This window comes from Lactuca serriola, chromosome 5 (assembly GCF_051521515.1).
Source record: "Lactuca serriola cultivar US96UC23 chromosome 5, Lser_US96UC23_V15, whole genome shotgun sequence".
NCBI classification, from domain to species: domain Eukaryota; kingdom Viridiplantae; phylum Streptophyta; class Magnoliopsida; order Asterales; family Asteraceae; genus Lactuca; species Lactuca serriola.
The window spans coordinates 113,596,758-113,617,754 of NC_136412.1; the positions used below are offsets into that span (position 1 = coordinate 113,596,758).

At 40.2% G+C, this 20,997-nt stretch overlaps 1 protein-coding gene across 1 annotated transcript; it reads right to left on the minus strand.

The window, feature by feature from the left end:
- Positions 1 to 4,425: 4,425 nt before the first annotated feature.
- LOC145049750 (uncharacterized) lies at positions 4,426 to 20,534 on the minus strand. The gene is made up of 2 exons (XM_078998116.1): positions 17,337 to 20,534; positions 4,426 to 4,623 (listed from the first exon to the last, which is right to left on the minus strand). Exons 1-2 carry the CDS (start codon positions 20,532 to 20,534, stop codon positions 4,426 to 4,428), a joined length of 3,396 nt encoding a protein of 1,131 aa, XP_078854242.1.
- Positions 20,535 to 20,997: the final 463 nt, after the last annotated feature.

A 20,997-nucleotide genomic window follows, 5' to 3' on the forward strand; every position in this document is an offset into this window, starting at 1 on the left:
GACTGAAGAAATTATACAAATGAAAATTTCGGGTTGTCACATCATCCCCCCATTAAAGGGAATTTCGTCCCGAAATTAGGGTTCAAACAACTAAGTTATTACACAATAACTAAGCAAAAAGATGAGGATATTTAAGTTTCATTTGGTCTTCGCGCTCCCAAGTGAACTCCGGTCCTCGCTTGGCGTTCCAGCGAACCTTCACAATTGGGATGCGGCTTTGTTTCGTTCGTTTGACCTCTCGGTCCATAATCTCCACAGGTTCTTCCATGAAGTTGAGGCTCTCGTTGATCTCGATCTCGTCGAGTGGGATTACAAGAGTCTCGTCGGGTAGGCACTTTTTCAAGTTCGAGACGTGGAAGGTAGGATGTATGTTACTGAGCTCGCGGGGTAGATTGAGTTTGTAAGCTACGGGGCCGATTCTAGCAAGAATCTCGAAAGGCGCTATGTATCTTGGATTCAACTTTCCATGCTTTCCAAAGCGTATCAAGCCTTTCCAGGGTGAGACTTTCAAAAGGACTCAGTCGACCTTGAACTCCAAGGGTTTTCTTCGTTTGTCTGCATAGCTTTTCTATCGGTCTCTAGAGGCTTTCAATCATTCACGAATCTGTACGATCTTCTCTGTCGTTTCCCGAATGGTCTCCAGAACCGTGAGAGTGCTGTCAGGAACTCGTCCTTTAGCTAACTGAGTGTCACCCACCTCAGCCCAACATAGAGGGGACCTGCACTTTCGGCTGTAGAGGGCTTCGAATGGAGCAGCCTTGATGCTCGTGTGACAACTGTTGTTGTAGGAAAACTCGACAAGGGGTAAGTGGGTATCTTACCAAAGTCGATCACATAGGCTCGCAACATATCTTCCAGAGTTTGGATAGTTTTCTCACTTTGTCCGTCGGTTTGTGGACGGTAGGTCGTACTCATGTCCAGCCTCGTTCCTAAGGAGCTTTGTAGTGACTGCTAGAATCTCAAAGTGAATCTGCTATCCCTATCAGAGATAATAGATATAGGAACACCATGCAGTCGTACGATCTCCCTAATGTATGTTCTTGTGAGTTTCACCATCTTGTCCGTTTCCTTGATGGGCAGGAAGTGTGCGGACTTGGTCAATCTGTCGACGATGACCCATATGGTATCAAGTCCATCCGTTGTCTTGGGTTGCTTGGTTATGAAATCCATAGCGATCCGCTCCCACTTCCATTCAGGTATCTCCGGTTGCTGGATTAGACCTGATGGTTTCTGGTATCCGACATTGACCTTGGCGCAAGTAAGGCATTTACTCATGAAGGTAGCGATTTCCGCTTTCATGTTAGGCCACCAATATGATTTCTTGAGATCCAGATACATCTTATATGAACCTGGGTGAACGGAATATCGAGTGTTGTGTGCTTCCTTCTTGACCAAGTCTCCGAAGCCACCGTGTTTCGGTGTCCAGATCCGGTCCATGAGATACAAGGCTCCGTCACCCTTAACTTCTAGGTTCTTATCCATTCCTTGCAGGGATTCTCCCGGTACATTTTCAGGTTTCAAAGCTTCGAGCTAAGCCTCCTTAATCTGTGTGGATAGATGCGAGTGGATAGTCATTGTTAATGACTTGACCCTTCGACCAGAATATTCTTTCTGACTTAGGGTGTCTGCTACTACATTGGTTTTACCCATATAATAACGAATTTCGCATTCGTAGTCATTGAGTAGCTCAACCCACCATCGTTGTCTCATATTGAGCTCCTTCTCGTTGAGTATGCGTTGTAGGCTTTTGTGGTTCTGTAAAGATAGTGCTCTTCGTACCATACAGGTAGTGTCTTGAGATCTTTAGGGCGAACACAACCGCTCCTAATTCAAGGTCGTGTGTGGTGTAGTTAACCTCGTATGTCTTCAGCTGTCTTGAGGTGTAGGCGATGACCTTACCTCGTTGCATTAGAACACAACCGAGCCCCTGATTGGATGCATCGCCGTATACTACGAAATCTTCTGTCCCTTCGGGAGGGATAGTATCGGTGCGGTGCATAAGGCTCGTTTCAGGGTTTGGAATGCCTTCTCTTGTTTCTCTCCCCAGTCAAAGGCCACACCTTTCTGGGTCAATGTTGTAAGGGGTTTCGCGATTCGAGAGAAGTTTTGTATGAACCTGCGATAGTAGCCAGTGAGGCCTAGAAATTGGCAAATTTTTCTAGGCGTCTTCGGTGCTGACCAGTTCTCAATAGCTTTAATCTTGGATGGGTCCACGTGGATTCCTTCTTTGCTAACCACGTGTCCTAAGAATTTGACTCTTCGGATCCAAAATTCACACTTAGAGAACTTTGCGTATAGCTTCTCCGATCGTAGGGTTTCCAGGACTTGTCGTAGATGATCGCTATGCTCCTCCTTACTTCGAGAATAGATAAGTATGTCAATCAATGAAGACGATGACGAACTGATCCAAGTAAGGACGGCACACCCTATTCATTAAGTCCACGAATACTACAGGCGCGTTGGTCAGTCCGAACGTCATCACTACGAACTCGTAGTGTCTGTAACGAGTTCAGAAGGCTGTTTTCGGGACATCCTCCTAAAGCACTCGTAACTGGTGATACCCGAACCTCAGATCAATCTTGGAAAAGTAACTCGCCCCTTGTAGTTGGTCGAATAAATCGTATATACGAGGAAGAAGGTAACGATTTTTTACCGTCAGCTTGTTGAGTTCTCTGTAATCAATGCACATACGGAACGATCCATCTTTCTTCTTTACGAACAAGACCGGTGTTCCCCAGGGTGAGAAGCTTGGTCTTATAAAGCCCTTGCTGAGCAGCTCGTTAAGTTGACTAGACAGTTCTTGCATCTCAGCACGCGCTAGACGATAGGGCGATTTGGCTACGGGGGTAGCTCCTGGAATTAAGTCGATCCTGAACTCGACCTGACGTTGGAGAGGTAAACCTGGTAGCTCTTCTGGAAAGACGTCGGGGAAGTCGCGTACTACGAGGAAGTCTTTTAGGTCTTTTGTTTTCTGGCTCGTGTCGAAAATGTGTGTAAGGAATGCACGATATTCCTTACGTAAGTACTTCTGGGCTTGAATACTTGAGATGATATGAAGGCTCGAACTGGGTTTGTCCCCGTATATCATGAAGGTTTCGTTATTCGGTAGGTTTAGACGGATGGCTTTGTCGAAGCACATGATATCGGCACGATGGAGACTCAACCAATCCATGCCCACAATGACATCGAAACTCTTGATCGATACTGGTATGAGGTCGATTGGAAATGAGTGATTATCTAGCGTGAGGGTACAACCTATGTAGATCTCGTTAGAACTCTCTATCTTTCCATTAGCCATTTCTACGAAGAAGGTTTCTTTTAATGGTTGCGGGTATTGTTTAAGTAAGTGTTTAAAGTTTTGGTTTACGAAGCTTCTTTCTGCCCCACTATCGAAGAGGATACAAGCATAAGAGTTATCAAGAAGGAACATACTCGTGACTACTGTGGGGTCTACTACTGCTTCATTATGGCCAATGGCAAGTAGTCTTCCTATTCCTCCTATATTCCCAACTTTCAGACAGTTTCTTTTGAAGTGCCCTGTCTCACCGCACCCGTAGCAGGCTTGACTCACTCCGATACTGGGAACCTGAGTGATGGGCTTGGGTTGAGATCTACAAAACCGGGCGGTATGGCCCTTCCGATCGTAGTTAGTGTAGTGCATTTCACGGCAGGGGCCGTTATGATGGAAGGAGAACTTGTGCACTTGGGTAGGTTTCTAGCATATGTTTTGGCTGGTATAGGGGCAGCAGGAGTAGTGGCAACATGGACAGCCACCGTTTGTTGGTTCTTTGAAGAGGATTAGGTTTATTTGCCCTTCTTTCGGTCCCACCGCTTCCTCTTGTTGTCGGATGTCTTGGTCGGTGCAGTGGCAACTGTTGGGGTTGTTGATGGAGTGTAAGGAACTTCATGATCAATCAACCTTTGGGCCAATTCCTTGGCACTGTCAAAGCTCGTAGGGTGTGATGCTAAAACGTTCCCTCGATACGGGGGCACTAAACCCCAGATGTATCGTTCAATTTTCTTGCCCTCGGTGGGGACCATGTTAGGACATAGAGTTACCAGGTCATAGAACCTGGCTGTGTAAGCCACCATGTCGGTCCCCTTCATCTTGAGGTTCCAGAGTTCCTCCCCGAGTTTCTGAATTTCACCCTTAGGGCAGTACTCCCTTGTCAGAAGGTCTTTCAGTGTGTCCCAGCCTATGGCGTTGGCTGTTACCAAGGAGAGTGATTTGACATGGCCATTCCACCACGTCAAGGCCCTTTCGGTGAAGGTGCAAGCTACGAACTTTATCTCGCTCTCTTCGGGGCACGAGCACATCTCGAAGATGGCTTCAGTCCTTTCGATCCATTGGGACAGTGCAATGATCCCTCAGGTCCCATTGAAGTATGTGGGTTTGCAGCTCATGAAATCCTTATAGGTACACCCCTATATACGTGGGTGGATTTCACCATGCCTAGAGTTGGTGCCCATTCCGGCTCCACTTGCATCACCAAAATTTATTTGGGTCATAGTTGCGGTTACAGTTGCCTGAAACATCACCGCATCGAACTGCGGAGGAGGAGGTGGTGGAGGTGGAGTTTGATTCACAGGCGGGTTACTGGTTGGACGCTTGCGAGGAGGCATCTTTTACTAAAAATTTATAAAGATGATGAAAATAGTGAGAAACAATTGTAAGCATGATGGGGCGTTTCATGGACTAAGTCGCCATAATCCAGCCATTAGTTAGAAATATACTAATAGATTCATGAAACACAAGAGTACAAACTTTCTCATAGATTAGATAGCTACCAAAATTACTGGTATTATTGATGTAATATGAGTTCAGAAAAGTTGACCTAACAGTAGGTCTTACATCAAACCATAAGGAAAATGTTGATAGCTTAGAAGTCTAGTTAGAGTACTTTCAAGGCTAGGAATGTTTACAGACAAGTGCTTTACTAAGCATAGAAAAGAAAAGGCTATTCCTTAAACAAAAGAGAAAGATGAGTTGACATCTTCTACTGGCGACGGGTATCCCTTGGGCGAACCCTAAGATCAGTCAGTTGGCGTACAACTTCCTGAAGATGTCGTTCATGAGCCCTCTGACGCACTCAGAGTTCCATGACTTCAGCTCGGGATGCAGCTAGTTGTTGCTACAGAGCCTTATTGGTCCTCGTAGTCCTATCCATGGCTTCTTCCAGTAGGCGGATACGGATAGTGTTAAGGTTAGAGTTTGCATCAATTTCCACAACTTTGCCGATGGCTACATGACTTTGTTCGACGTTCCTAGCAATCCTACGAACCATGATGGGCAAGACTCGGTCAGCTGAACCTCCCTCGCTTATGTTGTAAAAGTTTCGGTCTCCGTTGAAAGGTACAGGCTGACCTTGTTCATCACTCCATCGATTTAAGGTTGTTGCCCACATGGAAGTGGGACCTTGAAATGTTGGACGGGGGTTGGGTTTGGAGCTACTGGGGGTAGGTTGTTGACTTCTGGTTCGGATTCGTAGCTATCCGAAAAGCCTTATGCACGGTGATCATCCAAAGTGATCGGGTGATCATCTTCTGGCTCCTCATCGAGCCATCCTCCAATGCCTTGGTTCGGATAGTACGGATCGCCAGGAAGGTGGAAGCCAGCCATGCTATCCACACGAGAATGGGGAAAGAATAGTTAATAGACGTTCCAATCTAAGATACTTATAAGATGATATTTACCAGTTACCTCGATACTTGCATAATGCATACTAATTACATGTAACCAAGACAAGATAGACTTTCGAATAAGTGACCCTAACTCTAAATCCACAACCAAACAAGGAACAAGAAGTAAAGCAAAGGTCACATATTCTGAGTCTATAGCACCTTAGTTGCATGTAACCTTAGCGTATCCACGTAGCAACTATCGCCCTACTAGTAAAGACCTTTTTCGTTCTCACATATGTAAATTACAGAAATACAGAATACTCCTATAGTATTCTTGTTCTAATGTTCTTGTGGTAGTGTTGGTAAGTTTTTAGACTTGTTGCAACACCACAATCATTCTTAGGCACATGGTAGTCACTCCTCAGAAAATATAGTTGATCAGGCTATATCCCCTTAGGTTTGACCATATGTCCCTAAGCCTAATTGTTTTGTTCAACAATCGTAATACTTTTGTTCTGTTCTAGTATAATACTGACACTGGTATGGATAAATGTATATATATATATATATATATATATATATATATATACTTAGTTAAATATTTTATTATTTAAAAGTATATATTTTTTGTCAGGGTGTTTTAATCCCGTTGTGTTTATAGTCCGTATATCTTTTATGGGTTCATATACTTGATTCACTATAAACAATGCTCTGATACCAATCTGTCACACCCCAAAACCGAGAACGGCAGAAACGTTCTGGGGTGGAGGACGTCATGTACAGTATCATAACAATGCATAATAGTAAAGACAAGCAACAACATCCATTGCATTAATATAATAATTGTAATACAAGCGTGTTCTATACAGTTTGCCAGACACCAAAAGTATAATCAAAATAAAAGATGAGTCTTGTATGTGCTCCATCTTCTCAAAAGTTGCATCTGTACCTGTCTACTAATGACCTGAGAATTCAAGTTATTTTGAAAGCGAGTATCATCATAAAGCTGGTGAGTTCATAAGTATTTAGTGTCATTGCTTGTATAAAAATGTTTACAACTATGTAGAAGAATGGTTGATATCAATGTTTAAAAATAGTATGATCCCTAGAAAATCCTATATTTTCCAGTAAAAGTCGTCTTCTACCAAGACCCGGTTGTTTGTATGTTGGATCCTTTGAAAATGTAAAAGTTTTCCTAGTGAAACTGTTAGTATGAAAATATAGTTTTAGACTTCATTCATGTAAAGTAATTGAGAAAATAATGTTTTACCCTAGCAGTGTCACTGCCGGCTAAATGTAAAAAAAAAATGCAGACTCCAGGTAGTATTAAATGTACAATACACCTCGAGGAGTTTGCTTTGCCTTTAATTCTTAATGTGTTAATTAAAGGTCTGAATGTGAACTCGTATGTAACCATGCTGATTGACGATCGAATAACAGATGACCCTCCAGGTCACACGTAGTATGGTCACATTTTGTCACCCCTGGGCCTAGTCGGCTCGAACTGTAGCTAGCAGTCGGGATGTGGGAGTGTCTGTCCCGTATAGATCTATACACGTAATGCCCGCTCTCCCTCTAGGAGACTCTGGTTACACGGTGATAGCATAGTGAAGTGTCGTACAGACAAGTAGTATGTCACATTCTGTTTTAGTATATTCTCTCGTATTAGAGTATAATGTACTTTTTGGTATAATGAATAGAGTGTTCTCTTGTATAGTATATAGTATTCTCTTTGCATAGTATTTAGCATGTATTGACTCATAACTATACTAACTATAGTAAGTGTCATGGTAATAGTAGTAATGAGCGGTAATTCTTAACTCTACCTATTATAGTTAAATAGAAATGTTGGTTGTATGCCTTTGATACACAAAGGTATTGAACTGAAATGAGGACTTTTATATCCAACACAAATATATATAATATATAACTAAGAATTCAACGACAGTCGGATAGATAACAATATACCCTAAGTCCACAATCAAACAAGAACATGAAGTAAGGTGAGCTATCAGTCCTAAATCCTTCAAGTCTTACTTATATAAATATGTTGGTGTATGGTTTGGGAACAAAAGAAGTTTTAAAAGAGTTTGGAAATAGTTTTATAACAATTAAACATGAAAATGAGTTTGATAAACATTTAAAGCAGTTTTGTTGACAAAGTAGTTAAAAATATAGAAAATCGTTTTGGTTGCAATTTATAAATCACATGTGATTGACACTATAACTTATTTGTTTCAACTTGTATCGCCCCTAAAAGTATTTGAAAACAATTAAAAGGTTGATTCAGGGGTATGAACTCACCTGCAGTGAGTGGAGTGGATGGAAATGCCGGGTAGGATGCTAGGTGTTAAGTGAGGACTTGAACACACACACGGATCCTATGTAACATGTAGTGATGCATAAATGTATCTAATTAGTTATTTAATCACTCATTAAGTAATTAAAGACACTCTAATGCATGAAAACAATTTGTTTCAAGTGCTAGGAGTGCTAAGGGTCGTATCTACGGAGAGTATGGCCTCACTTTAGAGTTTACTCCTCAAATGGTGGCCCTTTAGGGTGTTTACGGTTTCTGGACCATTTCCCCCATGAGTTTATGGCCGTAAACTCATGGTAATGGTGCATTTGTGTGTTTCAAGGTCTCATGTTTCCGAAAGAAGTGCTCTAGGGTTGAATGAAAGGCTTAGGAGGTGGTTAGGGCTCGAAATGGCACTCCTTTGGACCACTCCATGGGAGTTTACGGTCGTAAACCCTTGGGTTGACGACCGTAAACTCTTGTCCACTTCATCCTTTTCGTGTTTTGTGGTTCTTAGTACATGCATGCAAGTTTCTAGCCTCTTGTCCAAGCATTAGAAGGTGTTAGCGGCATAAAAACACCCTTTTGGGGGGTTTTTACGGTTTTAGGAGATCCCCAAACCGTAAACACATGTTCTTGGGGATTTTTGGTGTTCTATCCATGGATTTATAAGCACACTAAGCAAATAACTAGTTAGGAAGAGTATACTTACTTATAGGAAACTTTTAAGAGTGTTTAGGACCCAAGAACACTAGTGTGTGCTCTTGGTGTTCTTGGTGTTTTGAAGATCACTCTAAGATCTAATGTAAAAACCAAGAATCCATGGATGAAATGATGCATAAACACTAGATTAAGTGTTGTATGAAAGAATCTAGGAAGGAAAACACTTACATTTTGGCGGATTTGAAGATGTGTGTGATGATACTTGAGAGAAAATGTAACATCCCAAATTCAAGGCCAAAAATTTCATTTTTAAATAAATTATTACATAAAACCATCCTTCTAAAAACATTCATTATAATATCTCGTGACAAACCGAAGTGTCGGTAATCAAAACATATTATCATAAAACCATATCAGAGTGTAATCCCAAAGATCTCATGTGCGGAAAACATAGTGTGATGCGCCGTGATCGAGCCGGCTCCTTTCCTTGAAAACAAAGTACCCGAAACCAAAACTGAAAACCGTAAGCATGAAACTTAGTGAGTTCCCTAGATACCACATACCATACAAACCAACTGATCCATACATGTCGTACATAGCCAAGAGCCATACATAACCAACATATCCATAATCAAGTAAGGTGCTATGTGCCAAACATAGTCTTGCTAAGGTGCTATATGCCAAACATAGCCTTGCTAAGGTGCTATGTGCCAAACATAGTCTTGTAGTTATGCCACGGGCCGCACGTGGTCTTCCTGGTCAATCCTGGGCCACTCCCTGGGTCTTACAGACAAGTGCCAAGGACCACCCCCTGGTCTTTCATGCAAGTATCAAAAAGACAACTATGCATACTACTGTACTAGGCTACTTCGTATATAGTGTGCCAGGAGCCAACTCCTGGTCTTTCATACACAATGGCATACAGTGCGCCAGGAGCCATCTCCTGGTCTTTCATACATATTGCCTAGGGCTAACCCCCAGGTCTTCCTATCATACATAATAACATATTGTGTGCCAGGAGCCACCTCCTGGTCTTTCATGCATGATGCCTAGGGCTAACCCCCGGGTCTTCCTATCATACATAATAACATACTGTGTGCCAGGAGCTGCCTCCTGGTCCTTCATGCATAATGCCTAGGGCTAACCCCCGGGTCTTCCTATCATACATAATTAATGGGCCGACATTGTGGCCGTAGACCCATACAAACAGTGAGGAGACTCACCTCGCACTGCTGAACTTTGCTGATAAACCTCTGGCTGCTGTCCAAAAACTCTCTGAACCGCTACTCCACTAGCTCCTCAAGCTACTAATATCAATATAACACTTAGTTTCAAACTGAACTCTAGAAGTCAAACTAAGTCAACTCTAGTTAGAATCAAAGTCTTGGTCAAAGTCAACCTTCCAGTTGACTCGACTCGCCGAGTCAACCTGTAGACTCACCGAGTCCTTAAACTCAGAAGCTCTCAAAATAGGACCCAACTCGCCGAGTCACCTTAGGACTCGTCGAGTTCAACGATCTCTGAGTCCCATCCTGTCCAACTCATTGAGTCACCACTCAACTCACTGATCTGCGTCTTAACCAGAAGAGGTTGGGGGTTCTGCGACATGACTCGTCGAGTCCAAGAACAGACTCGTTGAGTCCAAGGCAATCTTCAACAGACTCGCCGAGTTGTTCTTCCAACTCGTCGAGTCCATCCACACACTCATACAACTCGTCGACTACACCCATGTGACTCGCCGAGTCTCTCCAGTTCTCAAACCATACAGTGGCTTTTCATGCCATGTAGAGGCTCCAATCCATAGATCCACTCTTCTACAGTCTAACCCCCACAAAAAGTTGCAAACTTTACGTGAAACCAAGGAGATATAGGCCCAAAACACTCTAGGGCTAGGTTTTAAGACAAAGGGGCTTTCCTTTCTTTTCTTGGTCTTTCTGACTCTGGGTGTTACAGAAAAGAGGTGGGTGTTCTTGAGCTTGAAGGAGTGAAGTGACCAAGTGAGGGAATAAGGGTAAACTCATGCTTTAAGCATGAGTTCATGATCAAGAGGGAGTTTACGGCCCAAACTCCCCAAGTTTGGCCATAAACACCTTGTTAAGGTGTTAAAATGTTAATTTGTTACACCTCACTCATAACGATACTTCCTTTTATTTATCCGTTTGACGGAAATAAAATAAAATAAAACACCCAAACGGACTTAAATCCAGCCGAAAATATACTGAAATGTTTTTTTACTAATATTTGAAGTGTTTGACTGAAGAAATTATACAAATGAAAATTTCGGGTTGTCACAGCTTTGAGCATCGTTTAATTCTTGAGTTCCACAATAGAAGTCTATGCAATTTAAGCAAAGCTTTTATGAGCATTGTTTGATTCTTGAGTTCCACAATAGAAGTCTATGCAATTTAAGAAAAGCTTTGATGAGCATTGTTCGATTCTTGAGTTCCACAATATAAGTAGTCTTGGAAATTTAGCAAAGATTTGATGAGCATTGTTTAATTCTTGAGTTCCACAATAGAAGTCTATGCAATTTAAGCAAAGATTTGATGACCATTGTTTCCTTCTTGAGTTCCACATTAGAAGTTGATGCAATTTAGTTACGCTTTGATGAGCATCGTTTAATTGTTGAGTTCCACAATAGAAGTCTATGCAATTTAAGCAAAGCTTTGATGAGCATTGTTTGATTCTTGAGTTCCACAATAGAAGTCTATGTAATTTAAGCAAAGCATTCATGAGCATAGTTTAATTCTTGAGTTCCACAATATAATAAATCTATGCAATTTAGCAAAGCTTTGATGAGCATTGTTTTATTCTTGGTTTCCACATTGGAAATCTATGCAACTTAGCAAAGCATTGATAAGCATAGTTTAATTCTTGAGTTCCACAATATAAGTAGTCTTCGCAATTTAACAAAGCTTTGATGAGCATTGTTTGATTCTTGAGTTCCACAATAGAAATGTATGTAATTTAAGCAAATCTTTGATGCACATCGTTTCATTCTTGAGTTCCACATTAGAAGTCTATGCAATTTAGCAAAGCTTTGATGAGCATTGTTTAATTCTTGAGTTCCATAATATAAGTAGTCTTCGCAATTTAGCAAAACTTTGATGAGCATTGTTTAATTCTTTAGTTCCGTAATAAAAGTCTCTGCAATTTTGTCACACCCCAAAACCGAGAACGGCGGAAACGTTCTGGGGCGGAGGACGTCATGTAAAGTATCACAACACAGTATAACAGTAAACAAGCAAACAACATCATCCATTGCATTAAATATAAAATTTTAATACAAGCATGTTCTGAACAGTTATAGACACCAAAAATGTAAATCAAAATAATAAGATGAGTCTTGAATGCGCTCCATCTTCTCAAAAGCTGGCCTTGGTACCTGTCTACCGATGACCTGAGAATACAAGTTATTTTGAAGGAGTTTATCAGCATTAAGCTGGTGAGTTCATAAGTATTTTAGTGTCGGTGTTTGTATCAAAACGTTTGAACATGGTTTAAAGTATGAGTTTGTAAACCTTGGTGATAAAAGTATGTGAATGTTTGTAAGTGTTTGTAAAAGTTTGAATCTCTTAGAAAAACCTATATTTTCTATTAAAAGTAGCCTTCTACCAAGGCGTAACTGTTTTGTATGCTCGTTTATTGTAAAAGTGTGTAAATTTCCCAAGTGTAACTATCATTGACAAAATATAGTTTGTACATTAATGTTTAAGTGAAATGATCACTAAATATATGTAAAGGGTAAATTAATGTAGTACTGTAGTGTTGTATTATAGGAACTACTATTGTACTAACTACCTTAAACCGAATTTATATTAAGGTATTATGTGATTAATTGTACCGTACTATCGACTATGTAACACGACAATGTAGGTCGTAAAAAGGTAGCAGCAAGGTGTAGGATAGTCAATCTGGTATAGATCTATACGCAAACTCACGCTCTCCCTCCAAGAGACTCTAGCTACAACTCGGGCCATGACATTGAAGGCATGCTCTGATACAGTGGATCACAATAATGTTAACGTATTCATGTATATGTAATGTATTTTTACTCGTTCTAGTATCATTGTATATGTTCTCTTTCTAGTATAGTTGTAAACGTTCTCTTTCTAGTATAGTTGTATATGTTCTCTTTCTAGTATAGTTGTATATGTTCTTCTTCTAGTATAGTTGTATATGTTCTTCTTCTAATATAGTTGTATATGTTCTCATAGTAACAGTACTCATGAATGAACTGACTCATTGAACATCTCATTGATCTAGCAATAATATAAGTATTATCCTGTGCTACCCATATGGTAACTTACTAATGATGTAACTGGTATATATGAATATGGAAGAACGTTTATGACTATATATGTACACATGATATATAATTAATATTGAAACGACCTTCAGACGGATACCCGATACCCCACCAGACCACATCTCAAGCGCGAAAAGGAAATAGGGCGGACGTCCTTCCTAAACTTTTTAAACATTGCTTATATAACTATACATATATGGGCTTGCAATTTATAATAAGTATAACAGAGTTTAAGTAACAGTATTTGATAAGTAAAAGAATTTGTAAACCAGTTTGAAGTAAAACAGTTTGAACAGTAATAAAATCATTGGTTTTGTAGTTATTAATCACATGTGATTGATGTAATAACTATATGTATTCAACTTGTATCCCCCCATAAAAGCATTTAAAACTTTTAAAAGTATTTCAAAGGTTAGTTAAAGGGGTATGAACTCATTTGTAGTCAGTGGATTGGATTGAAGTGTCGGATACGGTGCTAGGTGACAAATGCAGACTTGTACACACGCACGAGCCTAGTTATCATATAATGAACATATATACAACTAATTAGCCAATTTATAACTAATAAATTAAGTTGGGACACTCTAGAACATGAAAACACTTTGTTTCAAGTGTTAAAGATCACAAGGGTTGCATCGAAGTGTTTGCAGGGCAAAGCTAGAGTGTTTGGAGTTCAAGGGTAAACTCCTTTGGAGTTTACGGTTTTAATGACCATTACCCAAGGAGTTTACGGCAGTAAACTCAAGGGTTTACGGTCGTAAACTCTTCTCCTTATAACCATGTGTTGTTTTGAGGTTTTACAAGTCTTTTGAAGCATTTCTACTTGGTGGTTTGGCCTTTGGAAGGGACTAGGGCAACAAAAACACTACTTGGAGGAGTTTACGGCCTCATGGTCATTTCCCTTTGGGTTTACTACCATAAACCCTTATGGAAAAGGGTATTGCTATGTTTTCAAGTCCTTAACACAACAAGGTAATTGTCTAGGTTAGTTTTTAGGCCTAAGGAAGGAAAAGGACCCAAATAAACACACTTTAGGGTGTTTACGGTTTTGGGAGCTCCCCAAACCGTAAACACTTAATAATGTTGGACTTTGGTGTTCTTCAAGGATTAAACACATCAAGGGAAGGTTTAAACAGGTCAAGGAAGGCTTAAACATCAAACTAGGGCTTAGATAAAGGACTTAGGCACACTTTAGTGCCTTTCTTGGTGTTTACGGCCCAAGAACATTCTTGGACCGTGAACACCTTAAACCTTGTGTTCTTGGCATATTTTCTTGATGCTTATATGTAATACAAGCCTAATAAGACTCAAGGATGGAAGTACTTACTATAAGGAAGCTTGATTTGAGCTAAAAGTCCAAGAACACTTAGTGTGTGTTCTTGGTGTTGTTGGTGTTTTTGGAAATCTAATCAAAATACAAAAATGAATGGATGAATAGATGCACAAACACTAGATTAAGTGTTATACCAACTTGAAATGGTTAGAACACTTACTAGTTTGAAGATCTTGAATAAATTCTAGGATGATACTTGAGAGGTTTTTAAGTTTACTCTTTTGGTAAATGGGGAGTAAACACAAGAATGACTAGTTGGGGAGTAAACTCATGTATAAGCATGAGTTCACGGTTTTTGGGTGATTTTTCGACCCAAACATAATAGTTAGGCCGGGAACTTCTAAGACACAAGGTGTTTGCGGTTTTTAAAATTCAAAACCCGAGACGGCTCTTCCTTTCACCCGTTTGTTTAAAAATAATATTAAAATAATCAAACGAACTTTAAATTTATTAAAAATACGAAATAATGTCATTAACTTATAGTAAGAAGTGGTTGACTTTTAGGGTTTGACCGAATGGAAATTTCGGGTTGTCACATCATCCCCTTGTTAAAGGGAATTTCGTCCCGAAATTAAAGTCTAAACAAATAAAGTAGTTACAAATAACTAAGCAAAAAGATGAGGATATTTCAGTTTCATATGGTCCTCACGCTCCCAAGTGAATTCCGGTCCTCGCTTGGCGTTCCAGCGAACCTTCACAATCGGGATACGGCTTTGCTTCGTTTGCTTGACCTCATGGTCCATGATCTCTACTGGTTCTTCCACGAAGTTGAGGCTCTCGTTGATCTCGATCTCGTTGAGTGGGATTACAAGAGTCTCGTCGGACATACACTTTTTCAAGTTAGAAACGTGGAATGTAGAATGTACGTTACGAAGTTCATCGGGTAGATTGAGTTTGTAAGCTACAGGGCCAATTCTTGCGAGAATCTCGAAAGGCCCTATGTATCTTGGATTAAGCATCCCATGCTTACCAAAGCGTATTAAGCCCTTCCAGGGTGAGACTTTAAGAAGGACTCGGTCTCCCACCTGGAGTTCCAAAGGTTTCCTTCGTTTATCAGCATAGCTTTTCTGTCGATCTCTAGAGGCTTTCAATCGTTCACGGATCTGAACGATCTTCTATGTCGTTTCCCGAATGATTTCCGGGCCTGTGAGAGTACTGTTAGAAACTTGCCCCTAGCTAATTGGGTATCACTGTCACACCTCGAAAACCAAAGGCGGAAACGCTCCCGGGGTCAACTCCACGTTGAGTATCAAATCCAATGTACGTAGTAATCACAGTAAACAACCATTACATTACATATATATGAAAGTTTACATTTGGTTCAAAAGTAATTTGTACAAAAGTTATACATATATCATGTGAACAAAACGAGACGAGTCTTCGGAGCACTTCGTGATACGTGTATGGGCTGTTTTGTATTGAGATTGAATAGTGTTTGAGACAAAAACAATAAAAGGATAAATTTGATAAACAAACTAGACCTATAGCTTGTAAATCTGAAGACAAACTAAGACCTATTAGTTTGAATTCGATCAACTCAAGGATCACGTCCAAAAGATGATAATTTGTGAACTATGACAATAATTCAAAGTGACAAAAGGGTTCTTTGATTAAAATTCGTCTATTACTTTTTCCATGCATACTTTGGCTTTATATGAAGCCTTTATTACAAATTTGGTGGTTACAAGCCAACCAACCAATTATTCATTAAAACTAGTAAATAGAAATTAAGGTAACTCTTGAAAGAACACAAAAAAAACGTCCATGAGACTTGTGAATGAAAAAAAAACGGCTATGCTTCATTAAGGAGCCATAAGAAGCATTAAGGAGTCATCATAAGCATTAAAGTGTAACCCTAATCCACCAAAGAGTGTCAAAAACGGCTAGGAGGCTTTATGAAGCAAATAGTAACGTTTTTAGCACTTATGAAGCCTTAAAAATGTTGCCCTAGTCTTCATGCAACCCTAATTCAATTTGTGGGTTACCATGCACAACCCAACCATTGAGCCCAAACCACCTTCTAGCCCACTAGTAATCACTAATCCATCACATTTTGGGCTTTCATGATCCATGCATGGATCATCCCCTCCCCCTTTGAAAGGAATTGACCTCAATTCATCAAGTCCATCATCATCAAGATAAGGTGAAAGATCTCCCACATTAAAGGTAGCATGCACTCCATGGTCTCCTCCCAAATCTACCTTATAAGCATTATCATTGACACGTGACACCACTCTGTAAGGACCTTCAGCTCTTGGCATCAACTTGTTTTTCCTTTTGTTAGGAAAACGTTCTTTCCTCATATACACCCACACCAAGTCACCATCTTGAAAGACACGTGGTTTCCTATGCTTGTTGGACTTCTGTTTGTACAACTCATTCACGGCTTCAATCTTCTCACGAACTTGTTGGTGTAGTTTCATCATAGCCTTCAACTTGTCATTAGCATCCTTGTGAACCAATTCATCCTTTGGCAATGGAATCAAATCCAAAGGCATGTAAGGATTCACACCATACACCACCTCAAAAGGAGAGTGACCTGTAGCATAAGTAGGAGAACGATTATAGGCAAATTCAGCATGTGCAAGTTTGATGTCCCAATCTTTTTGAGTTTTGCTAACCAACCCTCTCAACAAAGCACCCAAAGTTCTATTAGTCACCTCCGTTTGCCCATCCGTTTGTGGATGATGGGATGTACTAAAAAGTAACTTAGTACCGACTTTCCTCCACAAAGTGTTCCAAAAGTAACTTAGAAACTTGGAATCCCTATCAGAAACAATTGTTTTAGGAATACCATGCAAACGAACCACCTCTTTAAAGTACAAATCAGCCACATTAGATGCATCATTTGTTTTATGACATGGCACAAAGTGAGCCATTTTTGAAAACCTATCCACCACCACCATAATGGAATCCTTCCCCCTTTGAGTTCTAGGCAAAGCCATAATGAAATCCATGGACACATCTTCCCAAGGACGAATAGGAACCGGCAAAGGAGTGTAAACACCATGCTTGAAAGTTGTTTTTGCCATATGACATGTAACACACTTGCCCACTATGTTGGTTACATCCCCCAACATCTTCGGCCAAAAGAAATGTTCTTTAAGCACCTGCAAAGTTTTGGTAATGCCAAAATGACCAGCCAAACCACCGCCATGAGCTTCACGAATCAACAACTCCCGTATTGCATGTTTTGGGACACAAAGGCGATTGCCTTTGAATAGAAAGCCATCTTGAATCACAAATTCACCATTAGGACCACCTGCACATTTCAAAAACATATCTCCAAAGTCCATATCAGATTGATAATGGTCCTTTAGAGTTTCAAATCCCAAGAAACGAACATCCAAAGTCACCAACAACGAGTAACGCCTCGAGAGTGCATCAGCCACCACATTGCTTCTACCATCCTTGTATTTGCATGAGAAATGAAAGGATTGCAAGAACTCCACCCACTTTGCATGTCTTGTGCTCAACTTTTGTTGCCCATTGATGTACTTTAAGGATTCATGATCAGAATGCAAAATAAAATGATTTGCACGCAAATAATGACTCCAATGATCTAAAGCACGGACAATAGCATAAAACTCCTTATCATAAGTGCAATAATTCAAACGAGCACCACCCAACTTTTCAGAAAAATAAGCAATAGGACGTTTGGATTGGATCAAAACAGCCCCAATACCAACTCCACTTGCATCACACTCCACTTCAAATGGTTGAGAAAAATCAGGAAGAGCCAAAATAGGAGCATCACACAACAATGCCTTGAGTTTCTCAAATGCCTTTTGAGCTTCTTCTCCCCATGCAAAGACTCCTTTCTTCAAACAACCTGTTATGGGACTTGCAATGGTGCTAAAATCACGAACAAATCTTCTATAGAAAGAAGCAAGACCATGAAATGATCTAACTTCAGAAATATTAGTAGGAATAGGCCATGACTTGATTGCTTCAGTCTTGGATGGGTCCACGGACACGCCATTTCTTGACACCACAAAACCCAAAAATGCCACTTCTTCCACCAAAAACGAACATTTTTCTTGCTTCCCATAGAGTTTTTGAGCTCTAAGCGTCTCGAAAACCTGTTTTAAGTGCACCAAATGATCCTCCAAGCTCTTGCTATATACCAAGATATCATCAAGGTACACAACCACAAACCTGCCCAAAAAAGATTTTAGCACTTCATTCATTAGTCGCATGAAAGTGCTAGGTGCATTAGTTAGACCGAAAGGCATCACAGTCCATTCATACAAGCCATGTTTAGTTTTAAAGGCTGTTTTCCATTCATCCCCTTCACGCATACGAATTTGATGGTAACCACTTCTCAAATCAATTTTTGAGAACACAATAGAACCATGCAACTCGTCCAACAAATCATCAATTCTAGGAATAGGAAATCGGTATTTTATGGTGATGTTATTAACGGCCCTACTATCAACACACATCCTCCAAGAACCATCTTTTTTTGGAACCAACAAAACTGGAACAGCACAAGGACTTAGGCTTTCACGAACATAACCCATTTTCATGAGTTCATCAATTTGTTTTTGCAACTCTTTTGTCACCTCCGGATTACATCTATAGGCGGCTTTATTGGGCAAAGGAGCACCCGGAATAAGGTCAATTTGGTGTTCGATACCACGGATTGGAGGCAAACCCGGTGGTAATTCGCTTGGAAACACATCTTGAAACTCCAAAAGCAAATCAGCAATAGCGTTTTCTCCATGCACCATCTTCTCCACCTTTGCATGCTCTTTGGCCACAAGCATGTAGATAACATCACCTTTGTCAAGAACTTGCTCCACCTCCCTTTCACTAGCAAACATAGAAAGATTAGGTTTTTTTACTTGTTTAGAATTCATGGACCTTATGGCCGTTGGGGACATGGGTTTTAACACAATTTTTTTATTATTGTGTTTCAACTCATATTCATTGCTCCTCCCTCTATGTAACACGTCCCTATCAAATTGCCAAGGACGCCCCAACAAAATATGACATGCATCCATAGGAATAACATCACACAACACTTCATCTTCATAAGACCCCATAGTTAGACCAACTCTAACCTGTTTTGTCACCTTTATTTTGCTTCCATCATCCAACCAATGAAGAACATATGGTTTTGGGTGGTTTGTAGTAGACAAACCCAATTTGATCACCATTTCATTAGAAGCAACATTAGTACAACTTCCACCATCAATAATCAAACTACACCACTTGTCTCTAACCAAACATTTGGTGTGAAACAATTGGTCTCGTTGATCCATATCAGCCACGGTTTGAACCCCTTGAGTTTTAAGGGTTCTAAGCACCAAAACTGTATCATACACCGGTGCTTCATACTCTACCTCCTCCTCTTCTTCCTCTTCTTGTTGTGTATCATAAAAAATACCCGCCAACCTCTCTTCTTCCTCCAACTCTTCACGACATTCAATGGCCTCCCTTAAAGTCACCACCCTTTTGTTTGGACAAGCATTTTGGTAATGACCAAAACCTTGACACTTGAAACATCTAATTTTCGCCAAACTAGTTTCTTTGGTACCACTAGTAAGTTTAGGAGCAACGGGAACACTACTAGAACCAGAAGGAGTAGAAACAGAATTTTGTCTATTGCTAGACTCGGGCTTGGACCATGACTTTGACTTGGGACTTTCGAGACTTGAACTTGAACTCCCACCATAACGTGCTTTGGCCTGCCCCTCCAACTTCAAACACAAACCACAAAGAGTTCCAAAATCAGCATAAGGATATAACTCCACAACATTGGCAATGTTGTAGTTCAACCCTTTTAGAAAACGAGTCATTTTTTGTTCTTCAATTTCTTCAATATCCCCCATCAAGGACAACTTCTCAAATTCATCAATGTATTCTCCAACACTCATTTTTCCTTGCCTCAAATCAGCAATCTTCTTGTAAGTGGCAATTCTATGAGTAGAAGGAACATATCTCTTTCTTAGCTTTCGTTTTAGAGAAAGCCAAGAACAAATTTTTTCTTTGCCTTCACGGGTTCTCTTGGCCTTAAGCCCTTCAAACCACAATGAAGCACCACCACTTAGCTTGAGAATGGCATACTTGCAGCTTTTTTCATCATCCACTTCTTTGAACTCGAACATTCTTTCAATCTTCCTTTCCCACTCCAAGTAGCGTTCAGGATCAGTTCCACCAACAAATTCAGGCAATTCAGACACCTTGAATTCTTCCACAACCCTATGTTCACCACGGCGGGGTTGCCTTCGATTTCCACCTTCTTGGATGTTTCTTAATGCTTCACGAAGATTTTGTAGGAACTCCGGATCATCAAAATCCATTATGCGCTCTGATACCACTTATGATACGTGTATGGGCTGTTTTGTATTGAGATTGAATAGTGTTTGAGACAAAAACAATAAAAGGATAAATTTGATAAACAAACTAGACCTATAGCTTGTAAATCTGAAGACAAACTAAGACCTATTAGTTTGAATTCGATCAACTCAAGGATCACGTCCAAAAGATGATAATTTGTGAACTATGACAATAATTCAAAGTGACAAAAGGGTTCTTTGATTAAAATTCGTCTATTACTTTTTCCATGCATAATTTGGCTTTATATGAAGCCTTTATTACAAATTTGGTGGTTACAAGCCAACCAACCAATTATTCATTAAAACTAGTAAATAAAAATTAAGGTAACTCTTGAAAGAACACAAAAAAAACGTCCATGAGACTTGTGAATGAAAAAAAAACGGCTATGCTTCATTAAGGAGCCATAAGAAGCATTAAGGAGTCATC